Source organism: Podarcis tiliguerta (assembly GCF_965153285.1).
Source record: "Podarcis tiliguerta genome assembly, chromosome: 1".
Lineage (NCBI taxonomy): Eukaryota > Metazoa > Chordata > Lepidosauria > Squamata > Lacertidae > Podarcis > Podarcis tiliguerta.
This window is the reverse complement of record NC_139534.1, coordinates 46,215,896-46,239,699: the sequence shown is the minus strand read 5'-3', so window position 1 is coordinate 46,239,699 and position 23,804 is coordinate 46,215,896. Positions and strand designations below refer to the sequence as shown.

The following is a 23,804-nucleotide window of genomic DNA, read 5'->3' as shown; positions in this document are numbered from 1 at the left end:
TGGGTGAATAGTTGTTGTATCCAGGAAATCTCCCAATTACCTGCCCTGGATGGGCTTGCACTCTCTCAGAAGGAGCAAGGAAGCAGTCTAGGGGAGAACCAGGTTTCTCACCAGAGGACCTGGTGGCTAGGAGCACTTTTTATCAGCTTCAGCTAGTGTGACATTGGTTCCTGCACCAGGATAGCCTGATCACTGTACTTCAGGCACTTCTGATTAGATTACTGCCATGCAGGTGGATCTTCCCTTGTTTTTGGCCCAGGAACTGCAACTACTGCAGGATGATTGCCAGCAGGAGAGAGAGACCCTGCTAAGGGATGAGCTGCCAATTTGTTACTGGGTGTGTTACCATTAATATATAAAGCTTTCAGCACCTTGGGACCAGTTTGCTTGCCCCATATATACCCACTTAACTGCTTCAATCCATGGCACCCCAATTATCTGATATAGCCCCACAATTGTGCTCTCAACCACACAGTCCTATCATGCGCTCCTGTAGTGTGCAATCACAGCAAGCTGAAGTGACCCCTATACTGCTTGATGTGTGAAGGGCATCTTAATAAACACAGAAATTAAGATTATGCACCTCCAGCAACACAGTGTTTGCAGGTGTGTGAAAAGCTCCCAAGCAAATTCCCTAATGCTCATCCATCCTGACAGAGTATATACTGCCTCAATCTGCTGGCTTTGATTTGCTCTGTTGCTATCAACATAGATCAGCATTTATCCAACCCTACGCTTCAGCTGCCCACAACCTCCAGCATGAATAACAAGAAGCTTAGCTTGGCGCTCGTTATAATCTTGCAATCTGGCAGGACGTACAATCAGTGTCGCAAACAGCTGAGCCGTCATTGGGGCAGAACCGACTCTCCGTCTTCTTCCTGCCAAACTGGAGGTCGTGAGGGTCAGCAAGCTGAGCGCGGCAGGTGTAGCGGAAACGCTGTTCTTGACGAGCGCCACTCTGAGTGATGTTGGTGGGCATCCACGGAGTCCAAGGTGTGTTTCTTCGGACCTCTGGACAGGCCTCTGGGCTGCAGGTTTTATACTCCTACAGAAATAGGAGAAAATGGGGGAAGGACCCAATTATTAGCATTTACCCGAGGGTTTGCAGCTGTACCAATGCACTTGGGGGCAATGACATTTAAGGAACAATAAGATAAACCCCCCGAATATTTGACTCAAAGTCACAAAACCACTGAAGCAGTAACAAAGCTCAGAAGGTGTATAAATCAAGGTCTGATATTGCTTCCAGTTCTTTAACAGAATACGATGCTGAGGCGACAGGCCTACGCATGTGTTAGATAAAGTGCCCATACTCATGCATGCAAACAAATTCTATAGACAAAGGCCCGGTTGGAGGCGTTTCCATGCGCTCTGGCTTCCATCACGGTGTTCCATTGCGCCAGAAGCGGCTTAGTCATGCTTTCCACATGACCCAGTAACTGTGGACAAACGCTGGCTCCCTTCTTACCTAGCCCCTAGGTTATTACCTGTAAGCTCCCTCTCTTCTCTTCTCTAAGCAGAGGTGTATAGGACAAGTCCTAAAGAACCGAGGAAAAGAGAACATAAGAAAACAGCAACAAAAGCCTATCTGAATGAAAACGTACCACAGCACAGCCTGGGCAGGAGTTTCCATTTTCACAAGACCTCTGCCTGGAGTGCACCCCTCCACCACAATTTGCGCTACATTTATTCCAAGGGCCCCACGAAGACCAGAAGATTGGCAATGGGCATGGACTGTTCTCATTGCAGAACCTGGATGGAAACAAAATTCCAGGGAGGGAAATAAGGAAACAGTAATGCAAGTCAGTGTCCTGGAGCACCCCAAAGGAAAGTTGTAAAAGACTCTGCAAGGAACTGTTCACACCAGGAAGAAAAAAGGCTGACATCAGGTTGAGTAGAAATTCAGCTTCAGCACCACAAGTAAAAAGATGCAAGGCAGACAGACAGAAAGAGTTAGTTGTACTTTAGACCCACTGACATCAACGGGAAATAAATTTTGAGAAACTAGTCCTATTAATTTCAGTGGGACTAAAAACATTACTTACTTAGTCTGGATCTAATCCATTCTTGTTAGTGTCCATTCTGGAGGGGCTGGAAATTCCAGCAGGCTGGTTTTTCCCCAATTTGTAATACTTGCATCTTAACTATTTAATTATTTACACAGCTTTATCAATGGCAACAACTTCTAAGTTGTTTGAATAGATGAACAAGGAATGAGATCTCTTTTGTTTGTTGTTTCGGGATTGTGGTCACACAAGTTTTCTACCCTGTTTAAAAACTGTAATACTACTGTTTTTTTCTTAAAAAAACACTGGATGGTCATAGCAGCAGAGCAACATCCTAGGAGCCAACATTGACTTACGTTTGCTAAGTATTGCAAACTATCCTGCAAAGGACCCATAGATAGTTTATACTCAAATTAGATATGCTCATAACCTACTACTAAAGCTCACATTGTACCATTATAATACAATTTTTTCCCCCTGGCATTGCCTGGATGAAGAAAATAAAAATGTTTTAAAAACAGATACATCTTTATAAGTGTGTATTGACAGTACTGTCCATTAACTTAGTACTTAAGCCTTAAAGCACGGCAAACTAATTTAGGCTAGAAATCCAGCTACTTGTAATTAAACTGGCCTCTTTAGGATCCCAAATTATCTAATAATCTGATGCCAATTACCCTAAAATAAATGGCTGAACTATATTATTGTTTAGCAAGTATTATGCTGGGTTTAAGTAGCCAAGTCTTTATGAGAGTACAGCGAGTTGATAGATTTGATGGAAACTGGGCAACCATCACTGTGTATGTAACACAATGTTATCTACTGTCAGTATGCCCCCATCCTTCAGAGATTGTTTTGAATAGACTTATTACACAATTATTTGTGGTCCTAAAAACTGAAGTCTAGTAAGTTTGCAAAGCTAACTATCTCCCATTCTCTTTGCGAAATTTTCCTTTTTGTATAGGAAATATACATAGTTTGCTTAGTTTGTAGTTTTGTTCAATTTATATTCTATGCCTGCCATTTGTAACTGTGCTTTAAGGTTGTAAAAACTGCAAAAACAAAACAAGAAACCCACCACATAGTAGCATGGTCAGACATTACTTTCCAAACCTGGAATGAGCAGAAGCAAGGTCTTACAGCCCATTTATTATGCATATTTATTCCATGTCAGTTCCACTTTGTTCATTTGGACTTACCTCCCAGCCATTAAGGCTTGTATGAACCCACAATTTAGTACAATCTCCCTGCCTCCTCTGCAGTTAGAAAGTAGTTTGGCCAAACAGATCATGTTCATCTGCCCCTAGGCTTTCTGAATCATTTCCCCAGGAACTCTGGTCCAGGTAAATGTGGCATTCAGCTGTGTTCAGCAGCACTTTCTTTGAGTTAATTTTATTTTTGTCCAACTACTTTTGCCCATTTTAAAAATAAGAAAGTGCTAGCTCCACTTCAGTCATCACATAATAGAATCACCATTGCTATCACTACTTCAATGGGAAAAAATTAAGTTATGTTTCCAGTAGTCACAGATCTAATCAAACATGAAGACACACAGACTAATTATACAAAATCTCTTTTGCATTTGCAATTCCTGAGCAGGTTTTTGTCTGGAACTTTAGCTGGGGTACTAACCATTTCATTTTATTTTTGGCCTGAGGGACACATTCATCAATGGACAAATCTATGGTGTGGGGAGTGGCATGCCATCTAAAGACTATCAACCCTCCTATGAAAATGCAACATATGTGCAGTTCTCCTTTTAAATATGCATACTATTTTCTTTCTCTATTCATAGCATAGCATGTGTTATGGCTAGAGCATCCTTATGCTCTTATTTCACTTCTTGAGCAAATTTCTATCTCATCCTTCAGCACAAGAGCTCTATGGCTGGCTAACAGCTCCCATTCTGAATAGCAAGCGGCAATATTATGTAGCACCATAGCATACTTCACTGAAAAATTCAGGTTTAGCAACCTCAACAGCTTAACAATGCCATACTTTCTTTAAGTTATGGGCCTTGTTCCAAACTATTATTTTGACATATGGGTGTGCAACACAGTAACATATTTATCTTTATTTAAAAGGTCTGTAAGGCAGCTTTATAGGCAAAAATGAATAATTATGAGAGCAATATAAAAACACAATATGACAATGATGAACCTAAAACACACATAACGTAAATGAAATAGTGAAGACTAGAAGCAGCAGAAGTAGAAGAATACAATAAATCACAATCTCATTCACAAAAGGCTTGGGGGGGGTGAGAATTAGTTTTTTTTACTTGTTCCCTAAAAGATTAAAAATGGGTGCCAAACAGGTGTTTCTGGGGAAGTGTTCCACAATCAAGGCAAGACCCTATCCCCAGTTGCCACCTGCCTAACCTCTACAGGTAGGGTCACCAGGAGCAGAGGTCTCAGACGATGATCTCAGTGAGTGGGCAGGTTCATATGGGAGAAGACATCTGGGATGGGTCACTAATCCATGTGGTGTAATGAATCCTTCAAAAGAAAACACAAGAGCTCTGAGCCAAAAAAAAAAAGTAAGGTCTCATAGAAGTTTAGGGATGGGGAACGACTCTCACCGCTCCTCTCTGCTTTGTCCGACACAGACCCTGCCTCCGTATCGCGGAGCAGGGTTGCTGCACGACCTCTGACGGACCTGAAAGCCAATCCCACAGGAAGTGCTGCAGGGGGCCCAGGACGACCATGGTGTCCAAGCTCCATTCCTGACAGAGGGGAGGGGGAAGGAAGAAAGATAAAACATGGCATCTGGGTTAATTCTTATTTTTTCAACTTTAACGCTAAGCTCAACGCTGCTGGCTCTGGAGTACCAACAGGTTGCAGAGACTGACTAGCACTACGAAGCACGCTTCAATAGAGGTTAGCCCAAGAAACAGACAGAGATTAGGGTTAGAATTCTGCATGTGCTTTTTTTTTTTAGTCTTCTCCAACTTTTAAATTTGAACAAACAAAATCCATGGCAATTTCATGTTGAACAGATTTAAGCCTATGCTAAACATAATAAGGGCAGGCGAGGGTTACATTTTTCTACCCTCCATTACTCATAAATTTGCAAAGTTTTGTATCATTTCTTGAGTTCCTTATGAAACCTTTTTTTTTTTAAAAAAAAAGATGTCATGGTGTTGTAGAAAAACCTGCAGAATCAAATATGTGGGGTGCTGGAAGGGGAAAAATTACAAAGGGTTGGGCATAAGAGATGAAAGATGCCCTGACCTCACTTAGGCAACGTCAGAAGCAGTATTTGCTACACATAATAAAGCTTTATAAGCACCGAATCATTTATTTATTGTATTCTAAAGGCTCAGAATGCATTACATTTTAAAAAACAACAATGAGAAACTAAAAAATAGACATACTGTAATTGCATAAAATAAAAAACACAAGCAGTTTAAAACCTCAGTTAGTATTTCCTTAAGCATAAAGACAAGACAATTTATTTTTACGGACATTTGAAGATTCAGGGAACACTCTTAGGATTTAATAGAGCATTCTATTGGTGGACCTGGAATATGGCAAAACAGACTGCTAAACCATCTGTGAGGTGCTATTTCTCAAGAAACTTTCCTCCAATTTCAGGTGTTCTCCTTGCCCAATACTTGTTCAAATTTCTCTCATTTTACATTTGCCTTTTAGCTCACAGAACCCTAGATTCCCAAATAATGTCAGGGCCCATTTAATAAAGGAAAGGCAGATACTGTGGTGGTCAATTATTTTGAAAATGATTGGAACATATTCTTCTTTCTTAGAGTAGGTATGTGTCTTTCCTTAGAAATGCAGAGTCGCAACAGAAAAGACATTTCAGGGGCAAAGTTATACCCAATCCTCATCCAACTCCAAATAATTGTTATTTTACCAAATGTACGTGTTTCCCTTTTGCCATAGCACACTCCTGCTTTTCACCTCAGTGGTCCTGACCCAGTGACAGAGCAACTATTTTCTACAGTGCATTCTCAAGTCCATCTCATATGCTGTCCTGTTTCTTGTGGTCCTGAAAGTTGAGCTGGTGAACAGATGTGTTGATTTTCCAAGAATTGACTGAATTAATAAAAGTGTTTGGCATCCAGTGGGTACCTGGCAAGACACCAGCTGCAGCAGGAAGCTTAAATTAAAACCTGCATAGCCTTCATGGTTTTCAAGTCCGTTATCAACTCTCCCATTCTCTTGGCACTGTTCTCTTTTCTTTCATAAGAAGGTGAGGAAATAAAAAAGGACTTCCATACAAACTGTGATATAACCCATGTTTTGCCTATTGTTTCCTTGACCATCTAAGAAAGACATGGTACCCAAAACTTAAAATATGTGATTACAATAAATGAATACATGCTTTCTATCACACCCCTGGAAGTGGGTAGGGGGAAGCCACAGAAATAAAAACCACCAGTATCCAAAACTCAACTAATATATTTCAAAAATCATTCCATGTTTTGTGTGTAGTTTTAAACCCTTTTAAAATCATCCATCCATATAGCAAAACATTTGATTAGCCAAATGTTTTGGATAGTTGCCATGTCATTTGGATAAATGAAGTTCAACTGTATATGCACATATTTTGTTTTGAAGATTAAGATTTTTAAAGGAGGAAGTCTCAATTTATATTCAAAGTGTAGACAATCTTCAAGAAGGTTTTCATCAGCACTGCGGCATCTGCAATCTTAGATCTCATTTATAACTAAAACTCTAATTTAAACTTTGTAATGAAAGCCTAGCAATGCCATACGAAGACAGTTAAAATTGAAATACTAGACCTGCAATGAGTGTAAGATGATCATATGGCTGTATTTCTTAACAGTCACTGAATTTTAACACTGAATGCATTTCTCATCCACTTCCTACAGGCTAATCTTGTGGTATCCCACACTTTTGGAGATCATGTTGTTGGCAATGATTAAATGATTGCATCAGCTGCCTTATGTCTCTTGCAGGCTAGAGGATGCTCCACATGGTAGAATTCTACAAGCTGTAAAAATGGCTGATCAAGAGCATAGAAAATGTAAAAGAAGATTGATCCACAAAGGCCCACATGCTTGCACTGGTATGCCTTCAAATTGCTAGGTTGGCAGAAGCTGGGACAGAGCAACAGGAGCTCACCCCATCATGTGGATTCGAACCGCTGACCTTCTGATAGGCAAGCCCAAGAGACTCAGTGGTTTAGACCACAGCAGCATCCACATCCAGAAAACACAGATAGTAGTTGCTACACAGAAGTGTCTACACAAGCCTGAAGAAAAAAGACAGACTAAATCCCGCCAGGTGTGACAGATAAGATGGTCAAATTGCACAATGGCATCCCTACAGCTTACAGTGTGTGTGCATGTGTTTAGGTCTCCCCAAAATAGTTTCTCCTAATCTAAATTGGATATGAATGCAAAATGGTCAATAAAGATACGTGATGGGGACCATGAAAGTGGGGAAAAAACACACACATGCAATGTGGTAATGATGACATTGATTCAGGGAGCACAACAGATGCGAAAGCTAGCTCTCAGTGATCCACAGCAAACAAAAGGGCTGCCAGTTGAACTCAGCAAGCTACACAATATCAGTTGTATTAACAAGAATAGGCTGAAGCTGCCCATAGTGGCTGGGGCAACCCAGTCAGGTGGGCAGGGTACAAATATAGTAGTAGTAGTAGTAGTAGTAGTAGTAGTAGTAATGCTAATAATAAATGACTGCATTATTATTATTATTATTATTATTATTATTATTAGCCAAGCTTTAAATGATCAGCCATTCATTTTTTAAAAAGGTTGTTTATACTGCTTTCACTTGTTTCAGTATTTAAACAGTGTTAGGACTCCCATGATGCCATATGTTAAGAGAGAACTATCAGAAGAAGCAAGGCATAACAATTGATTATGTTTTTATAATTTAGTTGTACCGCAGGCAATGTGATGTATTACTTTAATGTCTTGGTCAAACAAAGCAAAACTACGTGAACTCCTGCAACTTGGGGTGGGGGCAGCGCAAGATAAATCTATCCTTTTCTAATGTTTTATATCTGCGCTGGGGAATCTGTGGCCCTTCATATGATGTTGGGACTCCAGCTCCCATCGGCCCAAGGTGACCTGGCCAATGGTGAGGGCCGATGAGTGTGGCAGTCGGCCAACATGGGGAGGACTGCTGGTCCCCATTACTGGTTTATCTGTAACAGTTTGGAAGTGTGAGGTACATAATGAATATACTAGCTAGATGCCCACAAGCCAGATATGTTCTGTGGCAATCACTATTCTGATCACTGCTATCACAATTGACTGGAAGAACCCTTGTAGTATGAAGTGGTGATTCTATAATTCAAACTCGTAATGGGGGGTGTAATGGGGAAGAACCAAGGGTGGCATTTATTCCAGATTAATTACTCCAATCTATAAGTGAGACTTTGAAAATGATTTCTTTGCAGTGTCAGAGTTTCACAGTGTCAGGTTTCCTAGTAAACTCACTTGGTATTTGAGAAATCCCTCCAGTGACACGATATTTATTTTTATTATGCTTCTATCCCTGCCCTTCCTCCAATGAAACGAGGGCAGTATACCTGGCTTCCCTCTTTTATCCTCACAGCAACCCTAAGAGGTAGAGAAGGCTGAGAAATAGTGGCCTCAACTATCCCAGTGAGTTTCATCCCTGTGTGGGGATTTGAACTAGTGCTCTATACAGCAGAATATTAAAGTTGTAGCAACATTGCTTCTTTTCCTGTAACCTCCGCTTCCTAATTTTAAGTGACTTTTGTGCTCTGTAGGTGAGTTTGACCAAGAAAGAGGCAATAACAGTCAGTAGACAGATGGAAGGAATAACTTTTCACTCTTCCTGCATATACAAGACATAAAAGACGTTCAGGTACCTTGAGCAATTTGCAATCTCTATCCTGGCTCCTTCACAGTCACGTCCACCACACTGAGGCTGAGGGCTGTTACACGACCGCGATCTGCACATGCAGGAGCCTGTGCTGTCACCATCCGAGTGTTCACACGGTTGCCACGGGGACCAGGCCCCCAACTGGCCATCCACCATCAGATTTTTCACCTAATTTAAATAAAGAGAAGTCATCACGGTGAGTCTGTGCATCGCAAGTTGCCCATGAGGGCAAAGTTGCAGTCGAGGCAAGGAGATGCTTGAGAATCTTTCCTACTCCTCTCTAGAAAAACACAATGTCAGTACTCCCTCACAATTCCACGCTGCATACTGCAGGCAGATACTCGTATTTAGAATAACATAAACTAAGGAATGAGCCCTCACTACCAGGGCCAGCCCTACCATTAAACAGAGGAAGGCTATTCCTGCCTCAGGCAGGAGATGCTGAGGGATGGGCTGTAAGGTGGAACAAGGGACAGAGTTGTGTGTGCTTTGTGTCCTGCTTTGTACATCCCTAAACTAGCCCACTGCCCTCAGGTGTAGCAGAGAATGCAGTCCTTTTGCCAAATTGAAAGTAATATTCAACTCATTCAATCAATCAATCAATCAATCAGATTTTGCATCTGAAAGGGAGAGGGTACCAGCTTGTCCCCTGCCTGAGGCAGCAAAATTTCTTAGGCCAACCAAGTTCACTACACAGTCACTGTGTGTGCCGGACCCTAGATATAAGTGAATAAATATCCAATGAGAACAGAAGACTTAAATGAACTGCACATGTTCTTAAGGTCTGATTCTGAACTCTTCATTTCAGCTGAAATTTAAAAAGCAGTGGCAACCATTTCAGTTTGTGGCTTCCACATTTCAAATCAGCATCATTTTGACCACAGTGCTACATGTGTGTTGTACCAAAGTGCTTCATCTGTGCTAGATAACTTCCGGTACTCCCACAGTGCACCCCTGTGTGATGCTGACTGCACACAATATGACGCCGCAGGTACAGAAGGTAAAAAGGATTTGGTTTTGGAGTTCCACACATTCCTCTTAGAAGAAGCTTTTGCCCAGGGGCAGGCAACCTAAGGCCCAGGGCACAGATGTGGCCCAATTGCCTTCTCAATCCAGCCCCCAACGGTCTGGGAATCAGTGTTTTTACGTGGGTAGAATATGTCCTTTTATTTAAAATGCATCTCTGGGTTATTTGTGGGGCCAGCCTGGTGTTTTTACATGAGTAGAATGTGTGCTTTTATTAAAAATGCATCTCTGGGTTATTTGTGGGGCATAGGAATTCATTCATTCCTCCCCCCAAAAAATATAGTCTGGCCCACCACATGGTCCGAGGGACGGTGGACTGGCCCACGGCTGAAAAAGGTTGCTGACCCCTGCTTTTACCTCTCAGGGGAAATAGCACCATCCACAGTTGAAGCAGCAAAGCAAAGCTAGAGGGGCACTTGCCTGCAGACCAGCTTGTCAGCTGCCATTAATAGTTGTACATGTTTATTTTTGTAGAGAGGCACTTTCTCCATCTCATAAGAGAATCAAAACACTATACCTCTTACCTGAGGCAACTCCAAAAACACACAATGAATTAGTAAGGCATTTAGGTTTACAAATCATAAGTTTCTATCTCCAACTTCCCCGCTCCTCTCTCTTTCTGGCACAGTTAAGCACTCCCTTGGCTCTTCCTATAAGCAGCCGCCACCCCCATCTCAAGACTATGAGAACTGACATGGAAGTAATTTAGGTCTGTCATTATGCTCATCACACTGTAGTCAGAGGACTTTAAACATCTGTTGCAAAGCTTTGTTTTCACTACACTCTAATTCAGCAGTACACAAACAATAAGCACCATGGGGGAGTCTTGTGCTGAGATTTCTCCGCTCTGGATAATGCTCAGCTGGACTACTTGGCTTAGTTAGGAACATCACATATTTAAGCAAGATGAAGACAAACTGGGCAAGATTAATAGCAGAAAGATGACACGATTAAATGCTGAAGAAGCACATAATTTTCTTCTTCTTCTTCTCTGGCGCAGAGGAGGATGCTAGGAGGGAAAGCCTTATTGCAGTCCTAACTCTCCCATCTCAGCTAACTTGTCCTTCCTGTAATTAATCGGAGATGGTGCTGGCTGCCCATTTAAAGGCTGCATTAAGAGGGGAATTTTGGGACGCGGGTGGCACTGTGGGTTAAACCACAGAGCCTAGGACTTGCCAATCAGAAGGTTGGTGGTTCGAATCCCCGTGATGGGGTGTGCTCCCGTTGCTCGGTCCCTGCTCCTGCCAACCTAGCAGTTAGAAAGCACAACAAAGTGCAAGTAGATCAATAGGTACCGCTCCGGCAGGAAGGTAAACAGCATTTTCTGTATATCATTTATTGCAGGCATAGGCAAACTCGGTCCTCCAGATGTTTTGGGACTACAACTCCCATCATCCCTAGCTAACAGGACCAGTGTTGTAGTCCCAAAACATCTTTAGAGCAGAGTTTGCCTATGCCTGATTTATTGGATCAAGACCGTCAAATGTCAATTAGAGGCACATAAATCTCAAACACCAAAGTGGCGCTTCAGAGTCATTGATATATGAGCACATATGTGAGAAAGCCACTCAAAATATCACAGCAGGAGGCTTTGTAGTATACTATTTATTGGCACTATTAGAAGTATTTGAACCAATCCTGTCATGCGACTAGGTAGACAAAGCTATAGCACACCTCCAATCAACTTATTTGTGGCAAGGCAAATAAATTACTTGTGCACATTATTACATATTAACACCATGCTTTCAATTTCTCCTAAATTCAGCAATCTGCTTTAACAAGGAGAGAAGAGACAGAGGGCTGGAATTCATGGAATGGGGTGGACTGTGGGACATGAGGAAACACAGGAGTCAGACCACCAGGTGCATCGAGCTGGGTATTGCCTACGCCCGACTAGCAGTAGCTCTTCGGGGCTTCAGGCAAAGTTTGCTCCCAGCCTTTCCTGGAGATGCTGAGCATTGAACATGGGACCTTCCGCTTGCTAAGCAGATAATCCGTCACTGAGCTATGGCTATTCAAATTTCCATCGCACTCACATGTTTTTCCCATCTGCAAAGAGTTTACTTGCATTCTCAAAAGTCTAGCACTGATCATTCAGCCTCCTGAGCATTCTCCACTGATGTGAACAGGGAACTGGGCTCATGCACAAGATCTGCACCAATGAGTGCAAAGCGAATCCGGATCAGGAAAACAAAAGCTTTCATAAAGATACCAAGCCACTTTGAAATATTTCAGCTTTATTTGCTTTTAAGATAAGAAGTGAGTGGGGCACAGTTAAAGATGTAACTCTAAGTCCAGATGTGTTCACTTTAATTAAAACAAATCATTTTTTTTCTTAGCTTTTATTTAGGCAAGATGCTTGTGGGGTTTTTTTTTGTTTTAGGAAGTTTTGCTTTATGCTGGATGCTGTTCGGAACAGACTGTTGCAGCCTGCACGGAACCTCTGATCCAGCAGAGCTGTTCTCATGTACTTTGCTCAGAAATCAAGGACATAATTTGGCGTAGTGCTTTAATTAAGAAGCACAGAAAGAAAAAGAAAAATACCAGGGAACCCGAGAAACAATTATTGGATTGTAGCTGGCATAGAGAAAGCAACCACATTTTAATTAAACAAACATGGAAAATTTCAAAACAAATCAATTTTACATGCAAAAACCCTATTTATTACCCACCACCACCACCTTGAACAGCGTATGGATTATAATTCCAGCCTTCGGTTTGTAGCAATTTCTTTAGAATAAATTGTTTAGGATTCTGATTAAGAAAATATGCACTGTTCTAGTCAGAAAACAGCCCTCCTTAGTGGCTTCTCTGTAGTTCATGCATTGCCAACCAGGTTTAAACAAAAAAGGGTTGGGGAGAGATTTAAACACCATCTTTAATAGAATTAATTTCTGAAGCCTTGATCCAAGTAATAGAATCCTCCATTAATCACAGCTGGCTATGTCTTATATGGAGAATAAGAGCCAATTCCTGCATGCTACTCAAAGCATAAATTCCTAATGGATCTCAGGGAAAGGATCTAAAACAAGAATAACAATTTATTTTTTCAAAAAAAACCCAAAACATTAAAGACAGTATCACTTCAGAGATATGGAGCATTCGCTAGAAAAGCTATTTGAGAAGGTGAGACACCCCTTGCTCTTCAAGTTCAACGTTTCTTGTCCAAAACCTTCATATTGCTGCTCCCATGGTTACAACAATCCTCCCATGTACATTCCTATATTTTCAGCCAACATCACTACCACAGTGCAGCCTGGACTCCCAAGAGTGTCCTCTTATGACTTCCCTCCCTTAGTGTCTAATTGGAAGTAGCAGCAAAAGGGCCCTATAAAAAGAATTTATGAGGCTGCACTAATACACACATTTTCCCCTACAGGCAGAAATATTGCTTTGCTTTATCCTATTTCTCTTCACAAAATGGTACAGGAAAATGAAAAATGAGTCAAGGAAATATACTCTTCTTTTCCGGAGAGGGGAGGAAACCCCCTGTGTGCACCTCATTTTTCAGATTTGTGGTGAAAAGGAAACAGCTAAAACTTTTATTTTCTCCATGGAATTAAGAAGGCTTAATCTCACATGGTCCAAAAAAAGAAGCCCAAAGCCTGCCCCTGATCGCTTCCAGAATATAGTGGCAGGGCAGGGGGAGATGACCCAATATAAGAATTGGGGTGATAAAGTTACTTCTGGATATCCTAAAGCATGGGTGTCACCTTCCAGGTGTCGCTGGGTTCCAGCTCCCAAAAAAGCACAGGCAATTGTCAATATGATATGAAAACCTTCATTGTGTGTGTCGGCAGGGTTAGGGGGTGGACTGGAGCAAAAGCTAGTTAAATAAGGAACTACTAGCAAGAAATGCAAGCTACTAAGAATATTAACACATCTGTTCCTCTTATTTTCTCCCTTCTCACTCACCCCTGCTGGGGCGGTAGATGGGAGGATGACTATACTACATCCTGCCATTATTTACTGCAAGGTAGTTGCCTCCTGTATCCATGTTACCTTAGAGCAGCAGGTAGCAGACTTTGACAGAGTGAACCTGTATAATTAAAAAACAGCAGCAACAACAACAACTCTAGAAGTCTCCTCAAGTGTAACATTAAGACACAATAGACAGGCTCTTTTTCCTGGCAGCGTTAGTGTATGCCTTCAACCTAAAGGCAAGCAGCTCATAGGAGGAGAGTGGGCTCACTGCCACAGCAGATTACAGAAATGTAAATTTCTTGCAAAAGGATTAGGTTACACCATTGAGCTTCCCACTGATTCTTGGCACAAGTGATGGAGCATGGTGCTTCCCTTTACTGCATGGAGGAGATGGGGCTAGCATAGCTTGACACTCTTCATTCTTGCCCAGTGTAGATAAGACATGGCAGGTCAAAGTAAATGTATAACATGCAACTTGGCCCTGGAAGAAGGGGTAGAAGGGCAAGAGAAAAGTATTGTTTTGTGTCAACCTTAAGCTCCTAGAGAACACCTGGAGCACCACTGACATAAAGTTAGCGGCCGCTAACTTTTGATACCACAACCAAGAATGAAAACTCACATAGAAGTTGTGAGTTTTCTGACTGTGACACAATGTCCCACCTCATTTGTTTTGCAGAGGACCTAAGTGGATGACCAGAGAAGGCTCTCAAAGCACAGTACATAGGGAGACTGCTGAAGCTGAACTGGTGTGGCTCTGTGGACTGCCTCAACGGAGACCACCTGGGAGCCCCACATATGCTGCTCTGAGTTCTTTGGAGAAAGAGGAGGGAAGAAGTGTAATAAATGAGTCATTATTACCCAAGCTGAAAGCCTAAAGTGCATTGGAGTCGCGGGGATCTTGCAGGGGAAGACCGTACTGGAGAGCATATGCTACACCCAGCAGCCCTTTGCTTCCCTTTACACAACAGTCAGGCTGGCCATGTGCCCTGCATACACCTCCAAGTTACAACCATAATAACAAACTTCAGCAGCTGCAATACCACCCGGACTTCCCCTTCCTTTGACCACAGTCTTCCTTACAGCAGCATTAAGTAATTCGCCACCTGCTGATGGTTAAAGCGATAGCCACATACGGTGCACATCAGCACTGTTAAATTAAGTCATAATGTGCTTTGAAGTGATCCATGAAGACTGCCAGTTGGTGTGTTAATGGCTGCTAAAGGTGCCTTTATGGCTGCTGCCCAGGCTGTGCAATGTAAAGGGGAAGCAAGGGGAGCTGCATTAAGATGGCCCTAATTGGAATGAATGCTGTGGCCTGTATTGCTGCATCGCGCACACACATCTATGACTGCTGTAGGGCCTTTAATAACCTACTGTCCCATCTCCCCCTCCCCACCCCCTGTATGTCAACAGGTTCCCCATTCCTCCTCTGCACTGGTTAAGAGGTAAGAAAAAGACAGCACTAGTGACATGTTTGATGCACAAGGCTTGTAAGAGATGTGCACTACTGTTTCTCTTCATCATCACCATCATCATCAATTTTATTTATACGCCGCCCTCCCCGGCCAAAACCGGGCTCAGAGCAGCTAACATCAAATATATAACATATTAACATAAAATCAGGCAATCAATTAAAATACATCAAATTAAATCAGAATCAAAGTGAAATCCAATCAGATGGCAATCCGCAAATTAGGGTTGGGGACCTTAAATGCTCACCGGTCTATTTGTACTGATCTTACATGAGCCTGTGAGGAAAGTTGGGGGCCACTTTCATGCAAGTTCTTATAAGGAGAGAGGGGGAGTCAGACTAGACCCCGGCCAAAGGCCTGGAGGAACAGCTCCATCTTGCAGGCCCTGCAGAAAGATGTCAGATCTCGCAGGGCCCTGGTCTCTTGTGGCAGAGCATTCCACAGGTTGGGGCCACGGCTGAAAAGTCCTCGGCTCTGGTTGAGGCCAGTCTAATCTCCTTGAGGCCCAGGACCTCCAAGATGTTATTATTTTTGGATCATAAGGTCCTCCAACCAGGAGAGGCAATCCCATAGGTAAAAGGGTCCTAGGCCATATATGCAACTTACATTTGAAAGCCACTCATGGCTTTCACCTGACTCATACATCGACTTTCGGGCATAAGCTTTCTGTTGATCTAGTCCCACACACTTTGGTAACCTATCAAAATAGTCGGTGTCATACGAAAGAAGGCAACAACAGCACCATGACTGGTGGACTGTGAGGCCCAAGTCTGGGGCCCTGCACACCTTGGGATGTCCCATAGTCACTGGCAGATGACAGTGTGGTGGGAAACTGGAGTATTGTTAGCTCTTGGGTGGTTATTCTGAGGCTGATGTCTGCCAGTCACTACAATTTCCCTTTTTCTTCCTTTAAGCAAACCAACAACAACATTCAGTTGGGCATGCAATCAGGGAAGCACTGGCAGAGCTTCCAGTGCACCAAACATCTTCTTTTCCCACACTGTAGTGAAATGAAGGTGATGTGTTGTTCTGGGGGTGTTGGGAGTGTTTGAAGCTTTAGCACTTCACTGGGCAGAATCTAAAGCTGAATGTTTTGTTTTGTTTTTTTAAGAGATAATAATACAAGGATCCCCACTCTTCCTTGCTATGGTCTTGTGAAGTGTGAGGAGAAGAACAGAGTGAGCAAAGTGGCAGGGGAGGAAGAGAAAGCAGGTGGAGTGGCAGTGTGGGAAAGCAGGATCAGGATAGTGGCCAGGACGGCACAGCAGAGCTCCTGAACAAAGAAGCCATGCGGCAAGCGTAAGCTATGGAACGCTCTCCTACAGGAGGCAGTGATGGCCCAATAAGTTAATGCATAGCTACTAGTCATGATGCTTTTGCCTCTGTGGTCAGAGGCAGTATGATTCTGAATACCCGTTGCTGGAAACCACAGGAGGGGAGACTGCTCTTGTGCTCAGGTCCTGCTTGTGGGTTTGGCCACTGTGTTCTTTTTATGTTTTTTAAGGCACTTTTTATGTTCTTATGAGTACAACGACATGGCTGCAGCACTTCACACCAGCACAACCGACCTCTGGCATCAGATGGTAGCCATGGTAATGGAGGAAAACACAAGATTACAACCATCCAGCATCATTTCCCCACATCAGGGAGGTGTGAAAACAGACTGTGGTGGGAAGAGTTGCGCATTTTAAAGAAGAGAAACGTATGAACCAAGCTATAATCATTCACTGCCTGATGTGGAAAGAGCACAATTTCTTGAGCCAGTGATGTGCCAGTTAACTTTTTTCAGCATGCATCTCTAGGATATGGTGCATAATAACAACTAAACTTCTAAATTGTCTGCATATTAAACATAAACCTTCCCATCCCTGGTGTCATTTCTGAAACTCAAAGGAGTCATGAGGAGCCATTTTCAGCAGTTTTCAAAGACCTTGAAACAATGATAGTGAGAGGAGCTGGAAGGCTCCCCACGTGGCCAGGCCAGACATTTTCCAAGTAGAGGATTAACACTTCACACACCTATCAACAGGCAGAGGCATTAAGCTGAAGGAGATAACAGCATGTGCAGTCAAGAAGCACTATATCCCAAGAACAGCACAGGAAGGTTATAAACAGGCAATCCCTTAAAACCAGCTTTGGCGGGGTGGGGAAAAGAAAACGTAAGCTTGCCAAGTAGAGGATGGATTGAAGGAATGACTAATGCTCTCTAGGGGGAAAGAATGAGCTTGGGAACCAAGAATGATAAGAAGAATAAACATCCCAGCATTGCAACTTAAAATCTAACTGGCATGATGCAGATATAACCCTCTGCAACCTTAGCTATATATTGCCTCAGCATGCTAAGCTGCATCATGGCAGAAAGTAACATTATTAAAAAGGGGGGAGTGCATTTGGGTATTCCTACGTGCACCTCCCTTCTACCTTGGAGATCTGGTTCAAAGTACTAACGCATTTCGTCACAATGGCTTTGCCATCTCAACACTTCATCTAAATTTCAAATGGCCAAGCCACAAATAGCCAACATGGTGCCCTCTAGATGTTGTTGGACTACAACTGCCATCAGTCCCAGCTAGCTTGGCTAATGATGATAACACATCTGGAAGACACCACTTTGGTTACCCTTGAGCAAGACTGCCATGCAAAAATTGCTACAACTGCATAAACAGCAGCTGCAGATACGTTTAAAGCAGCATACACTTTCCCCAAAGAATCATGGGAACTGCAGTTTACCCCTCACAGAGCTACAATTCCCAGCACCCTTAACAAACCAAAGTGAGGGGATTCTTTGGGGGGAAATAATGTACTTTAAATATACAGGGTGTGTGTAACCATAATCCATTTTCATACCTTTAGCCTTACACCAATTGCAGTTCCCAGGAGAGAGGGAGCCATGAAATATGAATGAGTGGTTGAGAAAGAAATCATACAAACCATGGTAGTATGAATTTGTTGCCCCCGCCCCACACCATTGGAATCATGCATATCAGACATGTGACAGGGCTTCCCTCCATACCTGTGCCATCAAACCTCGTGAAAGTGTGCCCTTGGAACACACTGAGACACCAGCTGCCTGGCCCACACATTTACAAACTTCACCACTGCAGTGTGGGAAACAACTTCATAGATTTACGTTTATATTCCACCTTTCTTCCATTGTGGAACTCCAGGAAGCCTCCCAACCTGGCACTGATCTGATTCAAACCATTTTAGCTTCCACAAGGCGGTGGTCTCATGTGCCTTCAGCACATCCTGAGGTGTGCAGCAACTGTTCAAATTTATCAACCCCAAATAGCATTTGTCATACATTTATCCATTACAGGTTTAACCTTCCACTTACAGGACACTCGGTAATATTCTGACTCCACAGGCTCATATTGGAGCTGTCCTCAATGGTGGTGCAACGCTTCTGCTTCCTATCCCAGCCGCAGTATGGGTCCCTTGCTCCCAGGCACTCACTGTGTATGGGAAGAGAAAAAATATAAGCGACATTTCACAGATGGAAACTTAAAAAAATCAGTTACTCAAGTACAGAGCTTCTGTGCGACAGCTGTCAACTCTGCAAGGAAGGTTCATGATGAACAAAATAACAAGGTGATGACAACTCCCTCTCCCCAAGAAAATATCACTCACACAAATCAAGGATTAAAAGCCCATTTACTCTCTTCCAAGGCCCGGTAGATGACAAAGAATTGCTTTGCAAATGTAGTCAAAGAACACTTGTCCTTGCAAATAATGATGCATTCGTTCATTCTCTTACAAAGAACCTTCTGTGACAATGTTTTCTGAAACAACTTGTAGGGGTTAGACAAGCAGAAAGAGCAAGTGGGCCAATATTAAAGGTTATTAGCTTTGGCGTTTAAAACAAGAACAACAATGGCAGCACTTTTAATCATGATCTCATGCCGCCAACCTGAAACAGACACAGTTAGTGTTAACTCAGAAGTCTTTTTTGGTGGTGCTCAACAATGGATGCATTCATTTTTATGTTCATATAGTCTGCGTATGCAGTCCCTTTCTGTGATTCATTAAAGGGAAAATAACTGTTAATACTTTCAAAATACAGTAAAGGTCAAAGATCAAACTCAAGATTATTTAGGAAAGTGATGTCAACAACCCTTCTACTCTGGAAGTATCACTTCTGACAGTGAGTAACGGAGCATACATGCTGCTAAACGCAACTTGCTACTTGACTTAGCTTCAGGAAATTCAGAATTTGCATTTAGCATCACTTGTGAATATACCCTTGTCTATTTTAGCCTTTCCTTTAGGTCATTATACGTTTTCACTTACAAAACCAAAAGTGGCTAAACCAGGCCATATAAAAATAGAAAAAGGGCTACACTTTAAATTATCATATGAAAAGCTGTGTGGCTTTCCTTATTTAGACTTCCTGTGAATAGGCAAGGAAGGGACTTAGGTCATACATGCAGAGAACAAAGAGTCACAGTCTAGCTTTATCTTCTGGTTATTTATCTGTAGTTCTCCCTGTGGCAGCTAATCTTGTTTGTTTGCACAAAGCCTGCCCTACCAGTGTGGTAGAGCCAGTGTGGTGTAGTGGTTAAGAGCAGTAGTCTCGTAATCTGGGGTGACCTTGGGCCAGTCACACTTCTTTGAAGTCTCTCAGCCCCACTCACCTCACAGAGTGTTTGTTGTGGGGGAGGAAGGGAAAGGAGAATGTTAGCCGTTTTGAGACTCCTGAAGGGGAGTGAAAGGCGGGATATCAAAACCAAACTCTTCTTCTACTCTTCTACCATTAGGCAGGGTGAGATGGCTGTCTCAGGCAGTGGACTCTGGGATGGCTTTGAAGGACAGGGCTACAAGGGCCCTTTGCACCATCAAAGCTGCCCTTTGGATTCTGTCCAGCGTCAGTGTTTACTTAAGATTCTGGCTGACTTCTGTTCAAAGAATGCTGACCTGGGGTGGGGAATGCCCTTAGCCTCAGGCAGCAAAATGTCTGGAGCCAGCCTTGTATTCTCCTACCCCTCCCCAAATGCTAAGGGCAGCTCATTCTGAGAGAGAGAGAAAAAGAGGCATCCAACTATAGACAAGAGGATGTCCTTCCCAATGGATATGACTTTAATCCCTTCCAGCTTTCTCTGCTTATTGGAACAATGCCTCCAAAGTTTTGAACAGGCAGAGCTAGCCTGCTTTTCACATAGTAGGGTGTAACATGTAGCCAAAGTGAGAAACAAATGCAAATAGACAGTTGAAAGGGCCTGTAACTATGTTTTTTTGGCTGATCCTTTGCAATCATGCAATCAGCTGCTTCAGTCCTTTCCCAAAGCCTCAGCCATGTCAATTAAGCCTGTGGCATTAAACCAAGGTGAGGGCGGGGGCACATCCAATTCAGGCAAAAGAAGGGAAATGAGATTTATTCCAAGCCAAGGCATCAGTATGATAAGAGAAACACCCACCCCTCCCCAAAATCAAATGAAATGAGATGTGAAGTATTCACATCCAGAAATCTTTGAAATCCCATTAGTTGGTAATCAGCTACAAATGAAAAAGCGTGTCCCTTAAGCATAGCTGAACAAAGTCGGATGCAGTACCAGCCTATACTGATTCCAAAGCAATTTGCCCCAGAGCAAACATTAGATTCCTTTCTGCTGCCAGGTGTAGGAATGGTTTTTATTATTATTTACTAGTCTCCAATCTGCTCTTCCTCCACAGAAGAACGTCTGCCTTGTGATTTAGGCATAGGCATATGATAGCAACATCTCTCTTGACTGTTTTAAATAAAAGATTCTGGGAGAGATGCAATGATGCTCTATTATGCTTCCCTAGAAGGGAAACTTTTAAAACAAAAACACAACTATCGGAAGAGGTGAAGAGAAACGGTAATTCTGGTGCAGCGCATACCAGATAAAACATGCCAAGAGCTAAGTCATGGTGTAGGAACACAACCACAGGAGTTGCTGGCACAAGGACACTACAGAGAAAATTGTGCAGTGGGTTTGTTTGTTTTTAATCTGACTAGAGAACAATACCTTACTGCTCTAATCCACTGAGCGGAGCTGCCAGCCCCTCCCCCAAATTGTCAGTGGGCACAAAATAAATAAATCAATCAATCAATAAATAACAGCAGTTATTCCAAAAAGGAAACGGGGGAAGGGTTTTGTGAAGTCGTTGAGTAGACAGATGGAGGAAGGGGTGGGGAGAAGCAGCTGAGACATATGGCCTTGGAGCTCAAGGTAGCTTGTACATTCCATGGCAGAATTAAATGGTTCCTAGAGATCAGAAGAATGATGATCAGTGAAGGGAGGGGGGGAGAGAATGCTACATCGAAGTCCCCACTTTGACCTTCAAGATTCTGAAACCAAACTCATTTGGAGTGCCTCCCATTTAAAAAGTGGAGCTGAGCACAACATGAGCATGAGATATATAGGACGCGTACTAAGTTATTTCCATGCAGTCCATTTTTCAAACTATTATATATCTGTTTGCAGAATTTCACATCTACTATGTTTTTAATGGTGTGTTTCTTAAAAAAAAATTAACCATTTGGGAGCAACTAAGAGACAGGAAAGGGATAACAACACATTTAACTACCGAAGCACCCCAAAGCGAAATCAAATGATTCACAAACATATTCTTTTTTGCTTCCATTTTCCCAAACAAGATGTATTAAGGTAGGGGGGAGAATAGTATAATGGGGAAAGCTGGGGCTCTCTGGATGTGGTTGGACTACAACTCCCATCATCTGTGACCACTGAGCAGGTTGGCTGGGGCTGATGTGAGTTGGAGTCCAATGATACATGGAATCTACCGCTTCCCCCACCGTTCTTTTATAGAGTCAGTAGTTGTGTGTTTACAATGGCACAAGTCTGGAGTATGGAAGAACAGATGGGCCATCATGGCTGAGTGGTTAGGCTCAAACGTGTCCCAAATGGAAAGTGGCAAGGACCAACATGAAAGGCGGTGATCCAATCCCTGATCAGTGGTGAATGTACTGGGCTTCATATTTCGTGGCTATCAGCATACACAGTGCAGAAAAAGTAGGGTGGGCAGAGAATGACAAACAACAGTAGTCCCAGCTGAAATGGCACAATAGTTCAGAAATAACTACTGTTATTAAAAATAAATTAATTATTTTTAATTTACTAATTCCCACATGAGGAAAAATATTCTTTACAAAAGCATACTCAGGTGTGGTTAGACTTCATCATTCCTGACCACTGGGGCCATGCTAGCTGGGGCAAATGGGAGTCTAACTACATCTGGAGTGCCACAGATTCCCCAACCCCGGTGAGAAGATGCATATAAGTATGACAGCAAGCACCAACTTACTGCACAAGAGGAAATGCCTCTTACAAAATTTATCCATATTAAAATGTTTTAGTATCTGGGGACTAATTAATAGCAGGCACCTTTTTAAGTCCACTGAAGTGTTTCGAATCAATTCCTCTAACTGGTTAAGCAACCCAACTTTGCAGCCTAACTCAAGGCAGACTAAAATAATTACATCTAAATCTTTGCATTATCTAAAATTAGATCATCCCAATTCAGCATTCAAGACACAGCAAGCCAACATATCAATCCATGACTCCCGGGGCATCTCAATAACCTGGCAACAACCACATTCATGCAAGCTGTGTGCTAATCATCTTAATTTTGGACTCATAAAAGATTCAGTTTAGGTTTCAGCCTTCCAGCTCAATGATCCATTTCTTTCCAAAGTGGCCCTTGATGCTGATCAGGTTCCATACTCCTTAAACAAAATTTTCCAGGAATGAAGGCAAGATGGGGCGATTATAATTATTCATTACACTAATGTAATCTAAGGTATTTGTTTATTTTACAACAAAACACAAGCTGAATGGATTTTTAAAAAATCGTTTCTATTTTGCCTACGCTGCATCATTGTCAGCATTCCACAGGCTGCAATGTATCCTGCTCAGGTACAGAGACTACTTTGCTGACACTTCAACCGCATGCATTATGTCTCTAACATGGCAGCAAGGTGGGGGGGGGGGGGATTGAATAAACTGGATAATGCACTTAATGAATTATAGCAGGTCAGTCCAAGGCCTCTGTCATTAGTTTACAACTTTGCAGGGAAGACTGCAGGGCAAGAAACTAGGCAGGTGGTTGTTTTCCTGCATGCATCCCCAAGAGAAGGCATCTCCACATAGGGTGGATAGGAACACTAGAGAGCCTCTGCCAATCAGTGTAGACAACGCCAAGCTAAATGGACCAATGGTCATTAATGGCATTTTTTAAAATGTGGAGAGTTTTGTTGTTGTTTTTTTAAGAAAAGTGTTACTAGTAGGTGCAGCAGGAACTTAGGGAAGAGATTTTAACACTCTCCGCCGCCTCCCATCATGATCCCATGGTCTTGAATATTGCCCAGCTGAAGCAGCTATTTGCAGAAAGGAGGCTTCCTTCCAGATACAAATGGCAATTATAAGAGCACAATTTTCATTAGGAGGGGAAGGGGTTAAACTCACCCCTCTTCACCCCTCAGGGTCCTGCTGCTGTTAAGCACCCCCCTGCCCATGGCTATTTCA

General features: G+C 42.6%; 1 protein-coding gene across 9 annotated transcripts in view; it reads right to left on the bottom strand.

The window, feature by feature from the left end:
* Nucleotides 1-23,804, bottom strand: part of SEMA5B (semaphorin 5B) — a 350,137-nt gene that overhangs the window by 27,183 nt on the left and 299,150 nt on the right. For 8 of the 9 annotated variants that reach the window (XR_014503687.1, XM_083406846.1, XM_083406852.1 and 5 more), the window contains 5 exons: nucleotides 18,635-18,752; nucleotides 8,862-9,043; nucleotides 4,588-4,731; nucleotides 1,605-1,752; nucleotides 820-1,045 (listed from right to left, as the gene is read on the bottom strand). Coding sequence is in view for 8 of the 9 variants with exons in the window: in XM_083406846.1 (XP_083262972.1) it covers nucleotides 820-1,045; nucleotides 1,605-1,752; nucleotides 4,588-4,731; nucleotides 8,862-9,043; nucleotides 18,635-18,752 (818 nt within the window). In the remaining variant the exon portion in view is untranslated. The remainder of the gene's footprint in view (nucleotides 1-819; nucleotides 1,046-1,604; nucleotides 1,753-4,587; nucleotides 4,732-8,861; nucleotides 9,044-18,634; nucleotides 18,753-23,804) is intronic. The other variant, XM_083406853.1, reaches the window with a different exon arrangement.